Source organism: Maylandia zebra, linkage group LG11 (genome assembly GCF_041146795.1).
Source record: "Maylandia zebra isolate NMK-2024a linkage group LG11, Mzebra_GT3a, whole genome shotgun sequence".
Classification (NCBI taxonomy): domain Eukaryota; kingdom Metazoa; phylum Chordata; class Actinopteri; order Cichliformes; family Cichlidae; genus Maylandia; species Maylandia zebra.
Genome location: NC_135177.1, coordinates 13,325,560 through 13,346,063, shown reverse-complemented (window position 1 = coordinate 13,346,063; position 20,504 = coordinate 13,325,560). Strand labels below are relative to the sequence as shown.

Below are 20,504 nucleotides of genomic sequence, written 5' to 3'. Positions count from 1 at the left end.
GCGTGATATGGCAGCCTCGCTTCTGTCAGTCTGCCCCAGGGCAGCTGTGGCTACAACTGTAGCTGCCTCCACCAGTGTGTGAATGAATAGTGGAATTGTAAAGCGCTTTGAGGGTCTTGAAAAGTGCTATATAAATTACTTTGACTTTGACTATTATTGTTACTTTGTGTATTTCATGTAAAAAAACAGCACTTTTGTCAATCATAAAAAAATGGTCTGAACATGTTTTTGTGCTGTGGCTAAGAAAACCATCTAACATGAAATAGTTTTATAATATACAACATCATATTTCACTAAGATCTTCAACACTTCACTGTCCCAGTCCTGCATCCTGCCGTGCCTAAAGTCAGCCACAATTGTCCCACTGCCAAAGCGTACTAACATTAGCAGCCTCAATGACTACCGACCAGTTGTTCTAACACCTGTTATAATGAAGTGCTTCGAGAAACTGGTCCGACGTCACATCATGTCCTGCCTGCCACCCACACTCTACCTGCTCCAGTTTGCATACAGAGCTAACAGATCAACTGAAGATGCCATTGCTACAACACTCCACGCCACCATCTCTCACCTGGAAGTGCAGGGCCGTTACGCCAGACTGCTCTTTGTTGACTTTAGTTCTGCTTTCAATACGATACGCCCGGACAGACTAACAGTTAAACTGCTGGAAATCGGACTTCCTTCTACCACCTGCCGCTGGATCAGAGACTTCCTCTCAGACCGTGTACAAAGAGTTAGAGTGGGGCCTCATCTTTCCTCAGCCTCAACACCGTCTCTCCACAAGGCTGTGTACTGAGTCCCCTACTGTACACCCTGTACACACATGACTGTGTTAGACGACAACTCAGTCATCAAGTTTGCAGATGATACCACCGTGGTGGGGCTCATCTCTGGGGGAGATGAGACGGCGTACAGAGCTGAAGTTCAGTGGCTGTCAGATTGGTGTGTAGATAACAACCTGAACCACAATACCACCAAGACAAAAGAACTGGTAGTTGACTTCAAAAGAAGGAAGTCTGAGCTGCAGCCCGTCAGCATCAACGCGGAGTGTGTGGAAAGGGTCTCCAGTTTCAAGTTTCTGGGTGTGCACATAGACACAGACCTCCAATGGAGCTCTAACATCTCTGCGGTTTTAAAGAAGGCCCAACAGCGTCTCCACTTTCTGAGAATCCTCAGAAAAATGGACCTGAAGAAGGAGCTGCTGACCGACTTCTACCGCTGCTCCATTGAAAGTGTGCTGACATATTGCATTGGTGTGTGGTTCTCCAGCTGCACCACAGCACACAGAAATGCACTCCAGAGGGTCATCAATATGGCCCAAAAGATCATTGGACATCCTCTTCCCTCCCTGAAGATGACAGCACTCGCTGTACAGGTCCTTCATTTATAACAAGGTGTATTTATAACAAGGTGCAATAACAATTAATGTGCAATAATAACAGAGTGCAATTCAAATACACTTACCCTTCTTTTTTATTACTAAGTTAATATACTGTGTTGTGTTGTTTGTGTTGCGTTGTGATGTGTCATATCGTGTCGTGTTGTGTTATATGTAGTGCCGACGTAGGACAGTTTTCCAATTTTATTGTACTATTGTACTATGTATGACTGTGCAATGACAATAAAGAGTTATCTCTATCTCTTATCTCTATATTATAGTACATAGAATCTACAGACATTGAATCAAAGAATCTATTTTATCAAGTAAGTGATGATTCTTTTAAACATATATTTTAAAGCCATCTCTCCATTTGTTAGTTTATGCTAATTTGATTGCAGACACATTTTAGATCCGTCTTGACCTTTTCAAACAACAGTGTTACTGCTCCCAGCACCACTGCTTCTCAGATAGGTGCCAGTACTTTACCAAATCCATTGATAAACCCAAAATGTGGAGCTTAGTTATGAAACAGCATCTCTCCTTGTGTTCACTTTGTAATAATCTTAGTTGGTTTCTGGGTAAGTAGGCCCTGTTCTTAGCAGTGAGCAGAGATTTCAGAATTGCTTCCTAATTGTTTAACTGTTATTAAAAATATACCTCCTCTGTGTATATATCTAAAATAATGAAATGCATAAAACTGTTTCATAAAACTTCTATATAGGAGATTTTAGTCAAACAACAAACTTATTTAAGATAAATGTAAACAATAGCATTGTCTTATGAACAGCACATCCTATTTTAAAGAAAAAATTCAGGGAATATTATTTTTAGAGTTATTTAGGATAATAATTTTTCCCAGACAGGAAATTATACAACAGCTTTCAGAGGCTGGGAACTTCCAGTGGCCTGAAAAATAATCCTCGTTCAGCAAGAATTTACTGGGAATAGATGTGCCCCTGAAGCAACTTCACAGCGGATGGTGACCAGTATTTGCCAGTAGTTTCAGTCTCACATATGTTTGAAAGGAATACCAACAAAACAGTTTTATTAGATGCTGGATTCAACATGCATATTTCATTCTTGCTTAAAATTTTTGAGGTGTATCTTTTCACTTTTCTGGCAAAACATATTGATTTGCAGGCATGCATCTGGATGGACACATCATACTTCTGGAAAGGCACTGTGCAGTACTGGAACTTAAGCAAGGATGATGCAAAAGTGAACTTTTACAATGCAAGAGGACTTTCTCAGCTGGTTTTTTTCTACTCTACATAATGACACACTTTTCCTCTGATAAGCTTTTGTGAGTTTAAACTGAGTGCAATCACTGCAGCTACTGTATGTGAACTGCATGCAGTGATAGTGGAGCAGAATGAACTGCAGGATAGTGAAGCACTGGCTTCTGACCTCGAGTGTGATACGGGGGATGTGTGTCCCCCACACAAAGGAGAATAAATTTCCAAAGTTTGTTCAGCTCTGAGTCAGCGTTACAGTAGGTCACTGACCCACACAAATTCCAGACCACATAATCCTACGAAATACACCTTTAAACTTTGATATTAAATCTATAGTATGTTTTCAATATTTAAACAAATTAAAAACACAATTGCCCTGCTTATTAAACTTTTATATTTAAGAGGATGATTCTGTAGTTCTAGTTTCATATTACTGCTTTACTGGGGAAATGACTAAACAAGTACGCTCTTTACATATTCATGCTGCACTTTATTCCTGCTGCATTTTAGTCATTAATGTATCTGGCCTTATGTGACATTGAAGATTACCTAACTCACTTAACAATGTAAACTGATGCAGCATTTTTCCACTGGGTCATTTACTTGTAGAAAGACGTGTGTAGCTTTTATGGCTGTCTGTGGAAGACTGTACTGTGACAGCAAAAATTGACAGGGAGCACAGAGGTGGCCTTGGATTCTGCTAAGTAAAGTACAATCTGGTCTAAAGTGCAAAAAATGTTCACTCTGCTAAGTAAGTATTGGTTTTGGCAGGCCACCAGAACCTGTTAGCCAGAATGTAGGAAAAGAGCCAACCTTTGAAATGAACTCTAGCAGACTGTAGCACAGGCAGCACATAGCAATGCAATTCAATTCAATTCAATTCATCAACAACAACAACAGTTGCTTCTGTGATTATTTGCAATTAATTTCTAACGACATACAAAATGAAAAGTGCTGTGAGTGTGCATCCATAATGTTTCTGCACATTCATACAGGCATTATGCACATAATGGAGGAGACGATCACGTGTCACGAAATAAGCCACACGACAATACCAAACAATTTAGAACAAAGGGTGCAACATCACAAGATGACATCAAAGTCCAATAAAGTAATGCAATAAAGTCATGATTGCCAATAAATTTATATATCAATAAAGACGTAGTTTGACAACTATTAGAATAGTCTGGGGTTTTTCCAACCCTGCTGCTCAGACAGAAACCACCCTCACTGATATCTCAGTTGTTTTGTTGTATAAGCATGGTATATATGAGAAAAATAGCATTTCTTTTTTATAACACATGTCATCTAATGTTTGTTTTGATATTTTAAAAAGTAAAATTACTGCAAAACAATTCACTTGAATTTTAGACAGGAAATACGCAAGAAATGACGCATATTTTATCTCCTTTCTTTTTTTTAACCACAAACATTTCCCAGACATTGACGCCCCAACTGCAGAGGAAGCCTCACTTTGGTTCATTGTGCACAGTCGCTGTAGACCGTAGCCTTTTTTAACCTCTGTGCCCCTTAGAGTGGTTTTGCATGTAGGTCAGTGAAAGCTGTACTCATAGAAACATCACTGATTAACCTTGAGTTGGAACACCTAGACCCATTACACTTTCATCAGCCTTAAATCTGTCCTTTATCGCCTGTTACGTCAGAGTGTCATTAAATGCAGTTAAAATTAAAATGTCTCAGCTACTTAAAAGTGCTGAACAAGCACTTTTCCTTGGAGTAGGTTAAGGGGTTGTATGAGATGAAATATTGATGTCTTACAGTCACATAGGTTTATACGGTAAAGGTATGGACTGTATATGTATATGCTGACGTTGTAGCTTCTGACAGAAACACACAACGAACACACTGACTAACAGTCTATGAACTAGTACAAACCAGTTTTTGTAAACTATCAGATTTGCTGCAGGAGAACAAAAGAAACAAAAGCATGATTGCGTTAATCTGGTTATGTGTACTCAAAGTTCCCAGCAAGAAGATTTTGAGGAAAGGAAAATCAAAAACTCAAAAACAAAAAGGAAACCAGCTACGGACTGAACAAGATAAAATGATGTAAACCCTAAAACATGTATAATGTAGTTAAACTGTAGGTAACCTGATCATTCATAGACTTATAGACAAGATTGGATTAAAATCTTTAAAATTATTACAATTGTAATAAAAATGTACAATCTATAGTCTAGTAGGACAACCAAACCGAAATCAGACACTTTCACCAAAACTGTGCGGAAACTGTCACTACGCTTTCCACAATGAACTCACTTACACACACACACACTGTGGGTTTACCTGCTTGTTCACCCACACACAAACCACTGCTGTATCAGTTTTGTAATAAAATGACAAATCAATTATGTGCCGAAATTTCCCCGCAACCTACACATGAATCAGGATGTCTCTACACTACACATGTCAGAGACAGATCCTGTATAAAACAGCACATGCATATGCTTCATGACCATGAAGCGTATCCTGACCCTTAAACTGATTTCTGAATCAAATCAATCCTCATGTACAGTTCAAACTATGGGCAGGACATTTTTCTTATATACATATGACCTGATTGAATATGATTTCAGCACAGACTCAAAACAAGTTTCTTCAGTTGCACGCATACAGAACTTTACTTTTTCTTTAGCAAGACTGAGTAAATTGTTTTTTACATATGAGGTTTAAGTAATGACAAACTGTCAAAACATATTTTTACATTCTGTATAACTGTTTTAGGAAATATCTCTACAGGATGACATCAAAATGAAATAATCTACTGAACCTGTTCAAATTTAATGCTTAACCGGGAACAACATTCAGTTTTGAGTCTAGCTTGTTCGCAACAATTAAGATGCGTTAGAGGTTACATGTCCAGCAAGGCCCGACAGTGATAACTGAATAAGCCTGAATGCGGCCTTCTTCTTCTTCACTGCCATTGTTGGTGTATTCAGATGGTTCATTGTGTAATAACAAGTGCTCACCAGCAGAAAAGCGTAACATTTACAGCACTGACACACTGTTGTGCATGTGAGTCCTGCATGTGAATACAAAAAACTATTAAGTATTAAAAAGTATTATTGCTCTATCTTGGGTGTGCTTTTTGCATTTTCTTAGCATTGCCCAATAGCTGCTGCTCTATTACCAAACCACAAACACTTTGTCTACCATTACAAAAAACACAATAATAACTATATTTAGTGATGACGTCATGGGAAAATGAAACTGCCAGCTTGTTGAACGTATCTGGATGAGTATCAGTGTATTTTGTGGGAAAGGTTAAGTACACCACTGGTAGTAAACAACATCACCCCCTTATACGCATAACACAAACTGAAAACCGGTCCATGAAAATCGTCTCTGTGCAAGAGTGTTTAAGGGTTTTCGCTCAAAGTTTTAATGGGATTTTTGAAAAGGATTTCCTTTGATCTTTTTTGATACTATTTATTTGTAAATTTTCATCGTCCTGTTGAAAGGTCCAGTCCATCTTCATCTTTTAGTCAAGTTATCCTGAGCTCTCTGAATAGATTAATTGAATCGTTGAGTCAGTGACTGCACACTGACCATTTCCTCATCATGCTCTACTCATCTGCACAGATAATTTGACTAAATTGGATTTTAATTTAGGGACGTCATGAGCTTTCCTCTATCACTTCTCATAAACAACAACCGGTGAACTAGTAAAACTGACTGTTCTGCATGAATACTTTTATTTTAGGTGAACTCATAAAGCGGCCTTTTAATATTTAGCCTATATGCACTTGAAATCCACTTCACATATCTCTATGCATACTGTACATTAATATAATAATGTACAGTATGCATAGTGCAATCTACGTGAAAAATCGTGCTCATTGTTTTTTTACACCCATCATCACTCTAATGCTGCTCGTGCTCGAAAAACCGGTCGGTCACGGTCAGCACGTGCCAGTGTTGTGCCACAAACTCCCGTCTGTCTCCTCCCGTCTTTGTACCTTCAAGACATTTCGCTGTGAAGGACTGTTTACGTCTCAGCGCTGTTGTGAATGCAAACGAGACATTTCCGGCGTTTCTTACTTCAAGTTAAAAGCTTTGAAATGGTGATCCAGCTTGATGCTTTTATTGTGAAGGAACTATCGGAGATGCACATAGGTGTGTTTATCGAACTTCAATAAGTTTTTCTTTTCTTTTGTCCTCAGCGCGGGTGAAAAACTCGGGCTGCACGTAACCGAAGCTGCTCACTGCAAAGGTCGGTGCTGGTAACCAGAACACGGAGGGCCCCCTCCCCCTCCACCGACTCATACAACTTTTTTGTCGCCTAGTCGTCGCCAAAAACCAAAAAAACATCTACAGCTTATACAAATTTAAATTACATACATACATTTAAATCCTACACTCCTCTTGCAGGATTGAGGAAATAGTTCGTACGTGCATGCGTGCATGGATGTTTTATGGTATTTGTGTTCTTGTGTGTGAGGCTGCGTGTGCATGTGTGTGATGTGGACTCAGTAGGATTTTTTTTGTGGTTTTTTGTATGTCTGGCTGGAGTCGTGCAGGGAACAGACAGGGTTGAAGAAGAGGTGGAGCAAGAAATGTTCTAGACAGTATTGCTAAGAGCAACGTGTTCTTTCATCTGAAAATCTGAAAATCTTTTTAGGATCTCAGGATGGCCTGTGCACACGGACAGCTGTTTTCAACTGTGATGAACCCTGTCACTCCATTATCCCACTGTGCAAGACTAGTTTCTTGCACGTTAACTGCTGTAAACATGCACGTTTCAGTCAGCACAGGATAACTACATTTAAAGCACGATGTCAGCATCATCGGGAACATTATGAATCTCACATTAAAAATAAATCCAAGTAGGTCCTCTTTGAGTCGATTATAACAAGGAGGTAGGAGTGTTCCTGCAGGTGTGTGCACGCGTGTCAAGCTGACATTGCTGACTGAAGAATGCATCAGTTGTGTGTTTTTGACAATAAGTGCATGCATCTGCTTGTTTGCACGTGCATTTACTGTATATACTCATATCTGTCCGGGTAAATCTATGTTTATTGATCTGTTTACTAATCAATCCTGTCACTGTGTCACAGTGGACACTGTCTGAATTTTTATCTTTTTCGCTCTATTGGTTTTGTGTAAGAATATCAAGGCTGATTGCTGACCCCAGAATGTACCCATTGTAATCTTCTGACCTCTTCGGCTGAACATGAACAAACCTATGTCATTATTGCCGAAGAAAATTGTGGAAAAATCTGGTCAAGAAAGTGAAGTTATTTGGAAAGTACAAGCTCAACTCAGCTCTGAACAAATTGGATTACTGAATCAACAGCTCAGCGTGTTCAGATCATTTGGGGCCCTTGAAACATTTGTTTGTTAATCTAAATGGTCAGCACTGAAAACTCATCTTTTCTAAATGGTCAATACTACAGTTGAGGTCCTTTTTGTTAAGACTTTATAACAATCTTATAAGAAATGGGAAGGATAAGATAAAAAATCATAGGTGCAGGCAGATGTCATTGCAATCATCAAGTCATTCAATATAAAAATGTACTGAGGTAGCGTAAACCCAATAACTCTGTTCTAACTGGGTGTTTTCTACAGACCACCTTCCTTTATTGCCTCATCTTTCCTGATTTGATGCCAAGCCGTTGACCATTTCCCCTTTTATATTGTTCAAAGGAAACCTGAGCGAGCCAGCTGCAAGAAAGTCCTTGTCCACTGTCATAATCTTATATATAATTTCTTATATATAATATCTTATATATAATTTCACTGTTTTAGTGATGCATTTACACATAAGGAGCTTTTCAGTATCTGGTGTTAACTTTGCTATGCATGATTCATTTTAGTGTTCTGGATCATTTTGCACTAGTTCTTTAAAATCTTCATCTGCAAAGCTCTCATGAAGTGTAGCTGTAAGATGAATGTACTGGACTGAAAAGTGCAACAGTGGTGTCATTCACCACTCATCCACATCTTAGCTTTGACACAGAATTCAGCTGTGCTCCTGCTAACCTTAATGGTAGAGCTGCAGAGCAGGTCAAGCTAATGTATCACTAGCTTTGGCTTTCAGGCGCTGTTGTGTAATCCCTGCATGAATACGTGCAGCCCGTGTAAGCTGTGTGAAGAGGGAGTGGGAGGGTTAATGTTCACTGAAGCTTGATTCAGCAGTTGTCCTGCTCATATAAAAAGCGGGAATGGCAGAGACTCAAGTTCAAACGCTTCATCAGCGCTGAGAGTCCTGACTGCTTCTTTAAGAGATTTTTATCGGGACATTCATCTCCATTCAGCCATGGGAGTTGCATATAGCGTTGGAGAGTAAGTAGAACAAATCAGTATATCTATGAGCATTGTTATGCTGGGTGCTGGGTGATTATGGTGGTGCTAACTGCATTTGAATCAGACAAAGCTTTAGTTAGTTTCAGCTAATTCAAAGAAGTAAACGTGCCCTAAAACTGCAGAAACGTAAAAGATTTTGATTGCACGTCAGATTTCAAGTGCATGCAAAAAGAAACTGTCATGTGAAAATGTTGAAATGAGTGTTTTTTTTATGTTGGATGCGTACATTGTGACATACGTTGAACCAAAGGAAGCAGTCTTAGTCATTGAGTCACTGAGATTTCCTTTCAAGAGTTTGCTGGCTTGCAGCAAAGAGTCTGGCATGGTAAACCAGAGAGGGATGGAAGAGACTAGAGGGGATTTCTGAACTGTCAGTCATGTCTGATTGAAACTGTAGACAAAGCAGACTCCAACATGGACAGATGGAAATAGTGATTTCTCATTCCCACACATGTTCCAGGATTAACTCAAAGATGATAATTGCTCAAAAAGGTTAAAACAAGTATAACTGTTGCAGTTTATTTCCAGGTACATCTTAGATTGCAGAGGCTTTTTTTTTATAGTTGTTATTATATTGTAACTTCTATGGAAAATGGAGAAAATGTAGCCTGTGTTATTATTCAGTATGAGTAACTCTTTAGTTTTCTGATATTGCCATATCATTGTGCTTCTTAGCATTTTACTTGATCTCAGGAACCCTTTAAACTCTTTATCTAAGGTATAAGAAGTCAACCATCTACAGCTATATAAGTATACTGGTAACCTAAAAACCCCCTAAATTTTATAATTTTTTTTTACAGGGTTGACCACCTCTACACATTCTTTGCGCAGTGGTCACCAGAGGTCTGCCACAAAGGCGACAAGAACCAGTGGAAACCGCATTACGTCATCAAAGACAAAAATCAGAACCACATTCTGGTTGTGGAGAAGGACATCGCAGCGATCGATAAGATCCTCAGCAAGCCCATCAACACCGCCGCTAAAAAGTGGGAGGTAAGATATACACAAAAACATACATTATTATATCTCGAAGGTTAAGCACACACAGAACACTCCAAGAATCAGCTCTCTGATGCTCAGGTGTTCTTACGGTGCTTAAAAATGTTTTTAAACCACCTTTCATTAAAACAAAAAAACCCAAATACTTTTTAGTTTGAATATTCATGGATAGTTATACTTTAGCTCTAAAAAATATACATAATATTCATATTATGTATTATTCATTTGCACATACTGGTAGGTTAACAATTACAGAAACATAAAACATGATTTTGTTAATTACCAATACTGTTAATTTAGTGCGGCTGTGGCATAAACCTTATAATGAGTGGTGGCCTGACAAATTTGTTGGCAGTTATTGTTAAAAGTTAAAAGTGAGGCTGTGGGAATGCCCTCTGTCTATATATGGACATCCTGTTTCCTTCTACAAACCTAACCCAGATTTTGTTTTCCTGTTTAGTGAGAAAAGAAACTGTTCACTGTCAGAGTTGACCAATGTGCAAACGTCTGCTAAGATTTCCAACCAATAACACTTCAGACATTGAAAGGGAAAGTAACTCAGTGTATATAAAAGAGCTGCTGGATGGCAGTTTGGTTAGCAGACATGTGGTACAGCAGAAAGCAGCGCTTGACAGGGAAATCAGGAGCTATGAAGCACCTACCAGAAAATATTAAGGTGCTTTACATTGCCAGTGACTGTATGGAGCCTTATGTTGAGGTAAGATTACTCTGCTGAATGTATTCATGTTAGGAAGTGCAGTGAAGTTACTGTGGAGGTTCAAATGTTTTTCTGTCACCATACTTTGCTGCTTTGTTGTCATCCAGTAGTTCAGTTATTGTGGTACTTGTGCTCAGTTTTAAATAAATCAAAACTTTTTAATATGCAAGGCCCCTAAACTTTTCTCGAGTAACAAAAATGCGACAGCAGTGAGTATTACTGTGACAGTAAGCAGGGAGCGAATTTGTTTGATGACAATGAATATATCTTTGCAATTTTCTGCTTGCCTCACAGATCATCACTGTGAAAGACTCCAAACGCCGCCAGAGTCTGTGCAGCTCAGACGACTCTGAGGCAGAAGAACTCAGTTACCACGATGTTCTCCCTGTCCTCAGCGACCACAGCCTTCTGCTAGATGACCACCACCTGGAAAAAGTTAGTAAAACTAACCTTCACATTAAACTAGCTGGACATTTGGTGCAGATCACAATCATCAGAGGTTTTTCTCTGAAGGTATTGAGAAAATTATTATTAGTCTGTCAGGACATAATCTGATGAGCAACTCTTTGTCAAACAGCTTGCTGCTCAAATGCCAGCAAGGACCCAGGGTTATCAATGGCAGCTGGTCTACAGCACAGCCATCCATGGGAGCAGCCTCAAGACTCTGTACAGGAACATGGCTGAGGTGGACAGCCCTGTGCTGCTGGTGGTCAAAGACATGCACAAAAAGGTTTGTATCCTGCTCTTTAGTCTCCAGCACTTTTCTGTACCAAGAAAATGAGACGGATTCCTCCATTACCAGCATCTCCTTTAACAAACTGGTGTCTTGGTGTATTTTCAGGTGTTTGGGGCTTTTTCTTCAGATCCATTCAGAGTCAGTAAATACTGCTACGGTACTGGAGAAACCTTCTTGTTCAGCTTCAATCCCGAGTTCCAGGTAAGAGTTGAACTTTTATTAATGTTTTACCTCTAGTCTATTTACAGGATGATTTTTCATGAAATTATTTCACTTATTGTAGAAATCTGCACAGAGTTTAAGATGTTTTTATGTCTTTGTTATCTAGGTATACAAGTGGAGTGGGGTGAACTCGTACTTTGTGAGTGGAAACTGGGATTCATTGCAGCTCGGTGGAGGAGGGTAAGTTATACAGTTATTTATTTATTTATCAGTGAGTTTTCAAAGATCTGATATTAAAGTGCTATTGTTCTCTCTGTCTTTAGGAGTGGCTTTGCCCTGTGGCTGGATGCTGATCTGTACCGTGGTTCAAGCTTTTCCAGTCCAACTTTTCACAATGCACCTCTCTCCACAAATAAGGACTTTATTGTACAAGACCTGGAGGTCTGGACTGTGCAGAATTGACTGTGAACATCTAAAAAGCCGAGCTAAAATCAAAGCAGGATCTGTTGTTCTGTGTGGAGCTCCCAGACTTCAAGACGTGTGGGCCGTTTAGCCACTACTGTACGTATCCTGATGGAGCGTCTGCTGTCGTCTCTGCACATGGTTCAGAGTTCCTCTTGTACAGTATGAAGCCTGCTGACGGGGCTCTCGGGCTTTCTGCCTGCTGGAGCTGTGCCTATTGAAGATGAGTGCCTCCCTGTAATCGTGTAGTTCAGGGTCATGCCACTTCAGCTGCAGCCTCTGTGCTAAGCCCAGTCAGTAACTGGCACCTGAAGCTCAAAGACCTCCTAGACTTTCTCTCTGATTAAAGAGAGCAGCATTGAATGAAAGGTTTGCAGCCGCTGTAATGAGATTCAAGATTTAAGAAAGAATCTATTTTTATTTTATTTTTACATGAATGCATATTTATAAAAAGATGATTTTAAAAGGATTTTTTACAGTTTGCATTTCTGTTGAAGTATCAATGTGTTGTCATATTAAATTAAGTATTTAATAGTAAATCACTGTAACACTGGTAGGACCAAAAACAGCTGATCTGGTTTTAACATTTTCCATGTAAGTGAGGACCAAAATAGGAGCGCTGAAAGTAATATAAGGACAACATTGCACTACAAAAGCTGATTGTCTGCTAGATGTGCTGCTTGAGGAAGAAGGGACCTTAAGTGAAAAATGTTCTGCTTTATGTAAATGAAGCAACCAGACTGTGAAAAACACTTTGAATAAAACGTCAAACACATGGATTTGACGTCAAATAGACAGATGTTTATCATCTGTGCATTTAAATACACTGTTCAGGAAATGGCAAAAAATGGTACATGACCGTCAGGCAGTGCTGGCGCTGCCACTGTTTTCTTGTGAAATCACATTAAAAGTTTGTGTTTCCTGTTATTCTCGAGTAGAGGTGTCATTTTTTACTATACGCACTTTCACCACATCACTGAGTTAGTTACTTGTTATGAGGAATACGAAGGGACTAAACCTTGTGTGTCATTTTTAGGTGATTTCCTTATTTTAATCGGAAGCTGAGCTTTCGTGCAAAATTATGAATGAATATAAACAAGGAAATATTTCCGATTGAAGAAGCCTAAATACACGTTTACATTTTAAATCAAACTGGTAGTCTCACAGACATGAAAACTTCAGATACTTAAGAAAGCTTATCAATCCAAAACATTTTGTACAGTTTTGTAGTAAAATATATTTGTGGAAATTTTAGTCTCATTTCCAGCAACATCAAAATAGTTTTAAGCAACAGAGGACGAAAGAGATATTGTTGTTTGACTGTTGAAAAAAAGGTAAAATTCACACTTAGCTCAGAGGGAGGAACTGTTTTTCAGATCTGTGGGCCAAAGTGTGTATTATCATTATTACTGGAACATTAGCTAACATTTTAAAAGTCTCTCTTATCAAGTGTGTTTTATCAGCTGTGGTGTTGATGTCAGACGTCAGAGTGTTCACATACCCACTTATGATTCTCTATATTTAGCCAAGGCATCTCAGTCGATGAGATAATAGTCCCATATCAGTCTTTCCGTATTATTCTGACTTATTTCACATGAGCAATCTTCATTGCCAAATGTTGGTTTTCCATTTATTCTTTTCTTTTCAGCTACCTGATCTTAGCTCAGCCGAGATCAGGGATGTCAAACTCATTTTAAATCAGCTGCCACATAGAGCGCACTTTGATCTTAAGTAGGCCCGACCAGTAAAAATCCCCTTTTTGTCAGTGGAAAAAAGTTTACCTACACAGCCGATCCCTGTGATATCTAAATATAAGAAAAGAAGTGCAATTTCAACAGCATTTCTCAGTTTTACCACATAAATAATGAAACATAATGAAAGAAATCTGTCAGCATGACTCTTTGGGCTTCATTTGTAAACAATACATCTGTGAAATTACAGAAAAGGTTCAGATAGCTCATTGCCCAGACTGCCTTGTAATCATAAAGGAGTAATAGCCTATCTACCTTCCTATAAAGATGTTGATTTAGTAACAAATCTTTTTACTAATCATTGTCTTTCTTTTTTAGACAATCAAAACCAGATTAGCTCCTGTTTTAAAGTCGCCCACCTGGATAATTGACAGGATTCCCTTTTGGAAAGTTGAGTAATTATGGAGGAAAACTCATTTACATGTTCATCTCCTTCATTTTATTTAACACTTCAGTTCGAGATGCGAGGGCTGCCTGTTTCTCAGACTTGGTTTCAAAGAGCAGAGGTAACCCCAAGGTACTATTTGACACCATAAGTGATATTGTTGCTCCTGCTCCACCTGTTGTCCCAATTTCATGGAATGAAGATTAGATTAAAAATGTTTCTTTCTTCGTTGAAAAAGTTAGTAATGTGAGGAACAGTATCTCTCCTTCTCTGTCTCTGTTGTCTGCTCCAACTCAAGCTAGGCCTGTTATTTTAGAAAGATTTTTACCCGTGTCCTTACCTGAGCTTGTCAAATTAGTTACTTCAATGAAAGCATCCTCTTGCTCTCTTTATATTTTTAGCTGGATCTTTGTTTAAAAATGTCTTTCAGTCTATCGGTCCCTGTGAGCTTACAATTATCAATACTTCTTTGGTTTCTGGTCAGGTCCCTGTTTACTGTAAGCATGCTGTCATTCACCCACAGTTTAAGAAAAACAAGCTTGACACTTCTTTGCTTAGCAGTTATAGACCAATTTCAAAACTACCATTCATCACTAAGACTTTAGAAAAGGTTGTGGCTAACCAGCTCATAGCTGTTCTGGATGACTACAGCATTCTGGAAAAATTCCAGTCTGGCTTTCGTACAGCTCACTTTACTGAAACTGTACTTCTTAGAGTCTCCAGTTACACCTTGAAGAAATGTGATGCAGGAGAATGCTCTGTTCTTTTGATGTTGGACCTGACCTTTGCCTTTGATACTGTCAACCATCACATTTTGCTAGATAGGCTGAGACACTGTGTGGGTATATCTGGGTCTGCTTTGATCGGTTCGCATCTTATTTGTGTGAACGATCCTTTTCTTTGGCTACCTCTAAGTTTATGTCTTCTTCTGCTTCTTTTGCATATTCTGTGCCACAAGGTTCTGTATTGGGGCCTTTGCTGTTTTTGTTGTATTTACTCCCTCGTCCGCACCTTCTGAGCAGTTTTAAGGACATTTCTTATCACTGCTATGCAGATGAAATTCAGTTGTATATCTCCTTTAAGCCCCAAGGTGTTTCCAAGTTACAGATTTTGCATAGGTGCATAGACTTTATCAGAGGTTGGATGGCTGACAACTTTCTTTAACTTAATGAGGAGAAAACCAAAGTCCTTGTATGTGCTTCTCATAATTGTTTGCCCAAGGTTATGGAAAATTTAGGTCCTCTTGCTACATTTGGCAAATCTTCTATTAGGAATCTTGGTGTAACTTTTGATTCAACTCTGACTTTGGACGCTCATGTTAAATCTCTGGTTTGATCCTGTTTTTATCACTTCCCCAGCAGGTCCCTGAGGTCATGTGATCAGGGCTTGTTGGTTGTCCAGCACACAAGGCTGAAATCGAAAGGTGACAGAGCTATGGCATCGTGGCCCCCAGACCCTGGAACTCTTTTCCTTTGAGCTTGAGATCTGTAGACTGAGTGGTCCTCTTTACAAATCAGCTAAAAACTCGTCATTTTAAACTTGCTTTTGGTTCGTTTTTGTTTCTATGTTTTAGCTTCTGTGAAACACTTTGTGATTTTTATCTTGAAATGTGCTATACAAAGCCATCTTACAGCTGATATAATCAAAAATAAAAAGTTAACTCATGTAATTACAAACTCAAACTCATTTCTTAGTTTAGCGACAATTTTTTTGACATTTAAAAAAAAAAAAGCATATCATATTTGTCCTTGTCAATCGACTGGCCTGCTCCCCTGCTTCTTCTGTGTGTATGTGTGTGTGTGTCCAACATGCCAGTTTATGGGCAAACATCAGGCCAGAAGGATTTCCCGTCCCGTGAGTACGCCAAATTGATCATCACATTTTTTCTTCATTGGAACCTGGAAAGGAGTGTGTCACGGGAGCGGAGCTGTTGGGAATTGTCAAGGGTTGGCGTTTCACCACCAGACGAGCACTGTGCAGGAGTTTGGAGCACCACAGAGGAAGCTACGTCGTTGGAAACGGTTAACTTTATTGTTCTCTATTTCACTGTAAATAAACTCACTGTTGCTAACTGGAAAGTCCTGCATTTGCATCCTGTTCTTGCACTGAACCTGACAATAATATTACATTAATCATGGAATAAAAGTACAAGATTTCTGACATAAAATCACATAGTAAAATCCAATTAATAAAAGTACTTTCCTGAAATTTTAAGCCTCATTAATTGCATTACAACAGTATAGGACAAAATTATTAGGTAATTTCACAGATTTTACACATGCAAATACATTTTTTAAATATGAAAATCTGTAAAAAAAAATAGCTTGTGGGGATAGGTTAATTGGATAATCCAAATTGCCACTAGGTGTGAATGCGAGTGTGAATGGTTGTCTGTCCCTATGTGTTAGCCCTGCGACAGACTGGCGATCTGTCCAGGGTGTACCCCGCCTTTCGCCCTATGACAGCTGGGATAGGCTCCAGCACCCCCCGCGACCCTGAAAAGGATAAGCGGAAGCGAATGGATGGATGGATGGATGGATGTAAAAAAAAAAATACAATTTAAAGTTAAAAATCTTTACGTTATTATCCTATTAAAAGCACATGAATTTACCGTATTTTTCCATAATGGCAAATTTAAATTCTTTTTTTTTTTCTTGCACCCGAGTTGCTGAAATCCTACCACTTTTTACATTTTTTTTTCTTTTTTGCTGATGTACATGATGACTCTTGGATTTAAAAATCCACTCTGGTGGTATACAGATGCAATACTATAAACAATTTTGTTACTGAATAATTTTTTCGGGAAATAATTAACAAAGGTCTTCCAAAGTTGATATTCTCAAGCTCTCTTACACTCAGGCATTTTTACACAGCAAGCCCTCCTTAGTGACTTACAGTAAGTGCAATCACAGAGCTTGGTAGTTATCTCTGAGGGTGTAGGGTCTATATATGGACATCCTCTTTCCCTCTACATCCCAGAACCAGACCTCACTTTCCTGTTTAGTGAGAAAAGAAACTATTCACTGTCAGAGCTGACCAATCAGCAGACATCTACTCAAATGTCTGACCAATAAGCCTGCAGACAGAAAGAGAAAGTAACCCAGTGTATATAAGAACTGCCTTCATGGCAGTTTGGTTAGCAGACATGTGGTACAGCAGAGAGCAGCGCTTGACAGGGAAATCAGGAGCTATGAAGCGGCTGGCAGAAAATATTAAGGTGCTTTACATCGCCAGTGACTGTATGGAGCCTTATGTTGAGGTAAGATTACTCTGCTGAATGTATTCGTGTTAGGAGGTTCTGTGGAGGTTCAAATGTGTTCTGTCACCATGCATTGCAGTTTTGTTGCCATTCAATAGTTCTGGTTTTGTGGTTTAAATGATTTGCAACCTTTGTACTTAAGGCCATTAAACTTATATATGTAATGCAGTAAAAACTCCCCAAATAACAAATAAAAGGAGAGCAGTGGATAGCAGTGTAACATGGTGACACTTTTTCTGCTTGCCTCCTTCAGATCATCACAGTGAAAGAGTCCAAACGCTGCCAGAGTCTGTGCAGCTCAGACGCCTCCGAGGTAGAAGAGCCCGAGTACCTGCTGGAAGTTGATGATGATCTTCCTGTCCTCACTGACCAGAGTCATCTGCTAGATGACTATCACCTAGAAAAAGTAAATAACACTCATTTATATATATGTGTGTGGATCACAGCTATCAATGGTTTTTCTCCTGAAGAACTGAGAAAATTGTGATTAGGGCAATTCCTCTCAAATTGTCCAATTGTTCAGAAAATTTTCTGCTTCACCATCTCCAGTTTCACAACAGTCATTATTTATGACATAAGCGGCAGCATTGCCTGGAAGTTGTGCTCAGACCGTAAAGTTTTTTATGCAAATTGTAGACAGTCAAGCAGAAGAACAGTGTTGATTTTAGATGGAGTGACGCATTAGTCTTGTCAGGACATGATCTGATGAGCAACTCTTTGTCAAACAGCTTGCTGTTCACATGCCAGCAAGGACCCGGGGTTATCAATGGCAGCTGGTCTACAGCACAGCCGTCCATGGGAGCAGCCTGAAGACTCTGTACAGGAACATGGCTGAGGTGGACAGCCCTGTGCTGCTGGTGGTCAAAGACATGCACAAAAAGGTTTGTATCCTGCTCTTTAGTCTCCAGCACTTTTCTGTACCAAGAAAATGAGACGGATTCCTCCATTACCAGCATCTCCTTTAACAAACTGGTGTCTTGGTGTATTTTCAGGTGTTTGGGGCTTTTTCTTCAGATCCATTCAGAGTCAGTAAATACTGCTACGGTACTGGAGAAACCTTCTTGTTCAGCTTCAATCCCGACTTCCAGGTAAGAGTTGAACTTTTATTAATGTTTTACCTCTAGTCTATTTACAGGATGATTTTTCATGAAATTATTTCACTTATTGTAGAAATCTGCACAGAGTTTAAGATGTTTTTATGTCTTTGTTATCTAGGTATACAAGTGGAGTGGGGTAAACTCGTACTTTGTGAGTGGAAACTGGGATTCATTGCAGCTCGGTGGAGGAGGGTAAGTTATACAGTTATTTATTTATTTTCCTATCAGTGAGTTTTCAAAGATCTGATATTAAAGTTCTATTGTTCTCTCTGTCTTTAGGAGTGGCTTTGCCCTGTGGCTGGATGCTGATCTGTACCGTGGTTCAAGCTTTTCCAGTCCGACTTTTCACAATGCACCTCTCTCCACAAATGAGGACTTTATTGTACAAGACCTGGAGGTCTGGACTGTGCAGAATTGACTGTGAACATCTAAAAAGCCGAGCTAAAATCAAAGCAGGATCTGTTGTTCTGTGTGGAGCTCCCAGACTTCAAGACGTGTGGGCCGTTTAGCCACTACTGTACGTATCCTGATGGAGTGTCGGCTGTCGTCTCTGCACATGGTTCAGAGTTCCTCTTGTACAGTTTGAAGCCTGCTGACGGGGAAGCCACTGTAATGGGATTCAAGAAAGAGTCTGTTTTTATTTTATTTTTACATCAATGCGAGGCGTGTGTGCCGTTTAGTCACTCAGATGTGCAGATGGAGCATTTGCGGATTTTAAAAAACAGCATTGAATGATAAGTCTACAGCTACTGTAATGATATTCAGGGTTCAAGAAAACATTTATTTTTATTTTATTTTTGTATCAATGCATATTTATAAAATAATGTGTTTTTTTACAGTTTGCATCTTTGGTTAAGTGAGTGTGTATTAACAATAACTGGTTAATTATATTAACCAGTTATTGTTAAAATCGGTATAACACTGTTAGGACAAACAATTTTAACTGGTTTTAATGTTTTCCAGTCAAATCTGTGGCTGCTAGTAAGGACCAAACTAGTAAAGTTGAACAACATTGCACTACAACAGCTGCTGGATAAGCTGGATGTGCTGCTTGAGGAAGAAGTCAACTGAAGTGTAAAATGAAAAATTCTTTTTTTTTTTAAATTAAGCACCAGCTTGTCTATTTGGAGAGAAAAGTACTTATGAAAACATCAAATACACGCACATGCCCAGTTGTTTATTTTCTGTCTTTTTAAATACACTGTTCAGGAAATGGTTAAAGTTTTTCTATGACTGTCAGGCAGTGCTGGCACTACCACTGTTTTTTGTGAAATCCCATTAAAGGTTTATGTTTCCTGTTGAAACTGAGTAGATGCCATTTTTTACTGCATGTTACATCAGCAAGGTATTTAATAAGAAGCACGTGTTACGAGAAACAAACTGAGAATGCTAAATATCAGATCTGGGTAATGTTTCTGTGTAATATTATATATATATTATGTGTAATATGAAAGAATAGAGAATTACTGACAAATACTCGCAATGTTAAAATATATATTTATCAAAACCTGCAGTCTCACCAGACATTAAACTGTTCAGTTATTCAAGAAAAGTCATCCATCCAATAGTTTTTGTCCATTGTGAAGCTTCACAGGTTTGAGATGATACTGCTCAATGACCTAAAAAATCCTGAGACAAGAAAAAGAAAAAACAACATTATTCTGTATATTTGTGGGAGATATCGTGTTATTTCCAGCAACATCAAAATAGTCTCAAGCAACCAAGGATAAAGGAAAGTTGTGGGTTGATTGTGGAAAGGAAAAAGGTGACACAGAGTGATACAGAGGGGGGGGCGGCTGTTTTTCACATCTGTGGGATAAAAACAAAAGAAAGGTTACATTACTGTTACTTTAACATAAACTCAAAAAAACAAAAACAAAAAAAAGTCCAATTATTCAAGTAATTCAGCCCATTTTCTGGCTATCATTTGCGGGGTTGTATTGTTGTTGTTGGTGTATCATATTCAGTGTTGGGACTAACGCGTTACAGTAA

At 38.9% G+C, this 20,504-nt stretch overlaps 2 protein-coding genes across 3 annotated transcripts; both read left to right on the top strand.

Annotated features, from left to right (window-relative positions):
* Positions 1-8,770: 8,770 nt before the first annotated feature.
* Positions 8,771-12,947, top strand: LOC101484565 (nuclear receptor coactivator 7). Of its 2 annotated transcripts, XM_004568096.5 has the most exons (7): positions 8,771-8,922; positions 9,744-9,936; positions 10,955-11,095; positions 11,238-11,390; positions 11,502-11,597; positions 11,725-11,798; positions 11,882-12,947. In XM_004568096.5, the coding sequence occupies exons 1-7, from the start codon at positions 8,897-8,899 to the stop codon at positions 12,018-12,020; spliced, it is 822 nt and encodes a 273-aa protein (XP_004568153.3). In that variant the 5' UTR covers positions 8,771-8,896; the 3' UTR covers positions 12,021-12,947. The 2 variants fall into 2 exon arrangements, with proteins under 2 accessions (XP_004568153.3, XP_076745918.1); XM_076889803.1 differs by lacking the exons at positions 8,771-8,922; positions 9,744-9,936 and adding an exon at positions 9,944-10,660.
* A 4,330-nt stretch (positions 12,948-17,277) lies between these two features.
* On the top strand, positions 17,278-19,809 carry LOC105941298 (TLD domain-containing protein 2). Its single transcript, XM_014410849.3, has 6 exons — positions 17,278-17,415; positions 17,669-17,821; positions 18,144-18,296; positions 18,408-18,503; positions 18,631-18,704; positions 18,792-19,809. Exons 1-6 carry the CDS (start codon positions 17,281-17,283, stop codon positions 18,928-18,930), a joined length of 750 nt encoding a protein of 249 aa, XP_014266335.3. The 5' UTR covers positions 17,278-17,280; the 3' UTR covers positions 18,931-19,809.
* Positions 19,810-20,504: the final 695 nt, after the last annotated feature.

Coding starts and splice junctions, on each gene's coding strand:
- LOC105941298 (XM_014410849.3), top strand. CDS start 17,281: ATGGCAGTTTGGTTAGCAGACATGTGGTACAGCAGAGAGCAGCGCTTG. Junction 17,416..17,668: donor GTATGGAGCCTTATGTTGAG/GTAAGATTACTC, acceptor TGCCTCCTTCAG/ATCATCACAGTGAAAGAGTC. Junction 18,504..18,630: donor GCTTCAATCCCGACTTCCAG/GTAAGAGTTGAA, acceptor TTTGTTATCTAG/GTATACAAGTGGAGTGGGGT.
- LOC101484565 (XM_004568096.5), top strand. CDS start 8,897: ATGGGAGTTGCATATAGCGTTGGAGA. Junction 11,391..11,501: donor TCAAAGACATGCACAAAAAG/GTTTGTATCCTG, acceptor GTGTATTTTCAG/GTGTTTGGGGCTTTTTCTTC. Junction 11,799..11,881: donor TTGCAGCTCGGTGGAGGAGG/GTAAGTTATACA, acceptor CTCTGTCTTTAG/GAGTGGCTTTGCCCTGTGGC.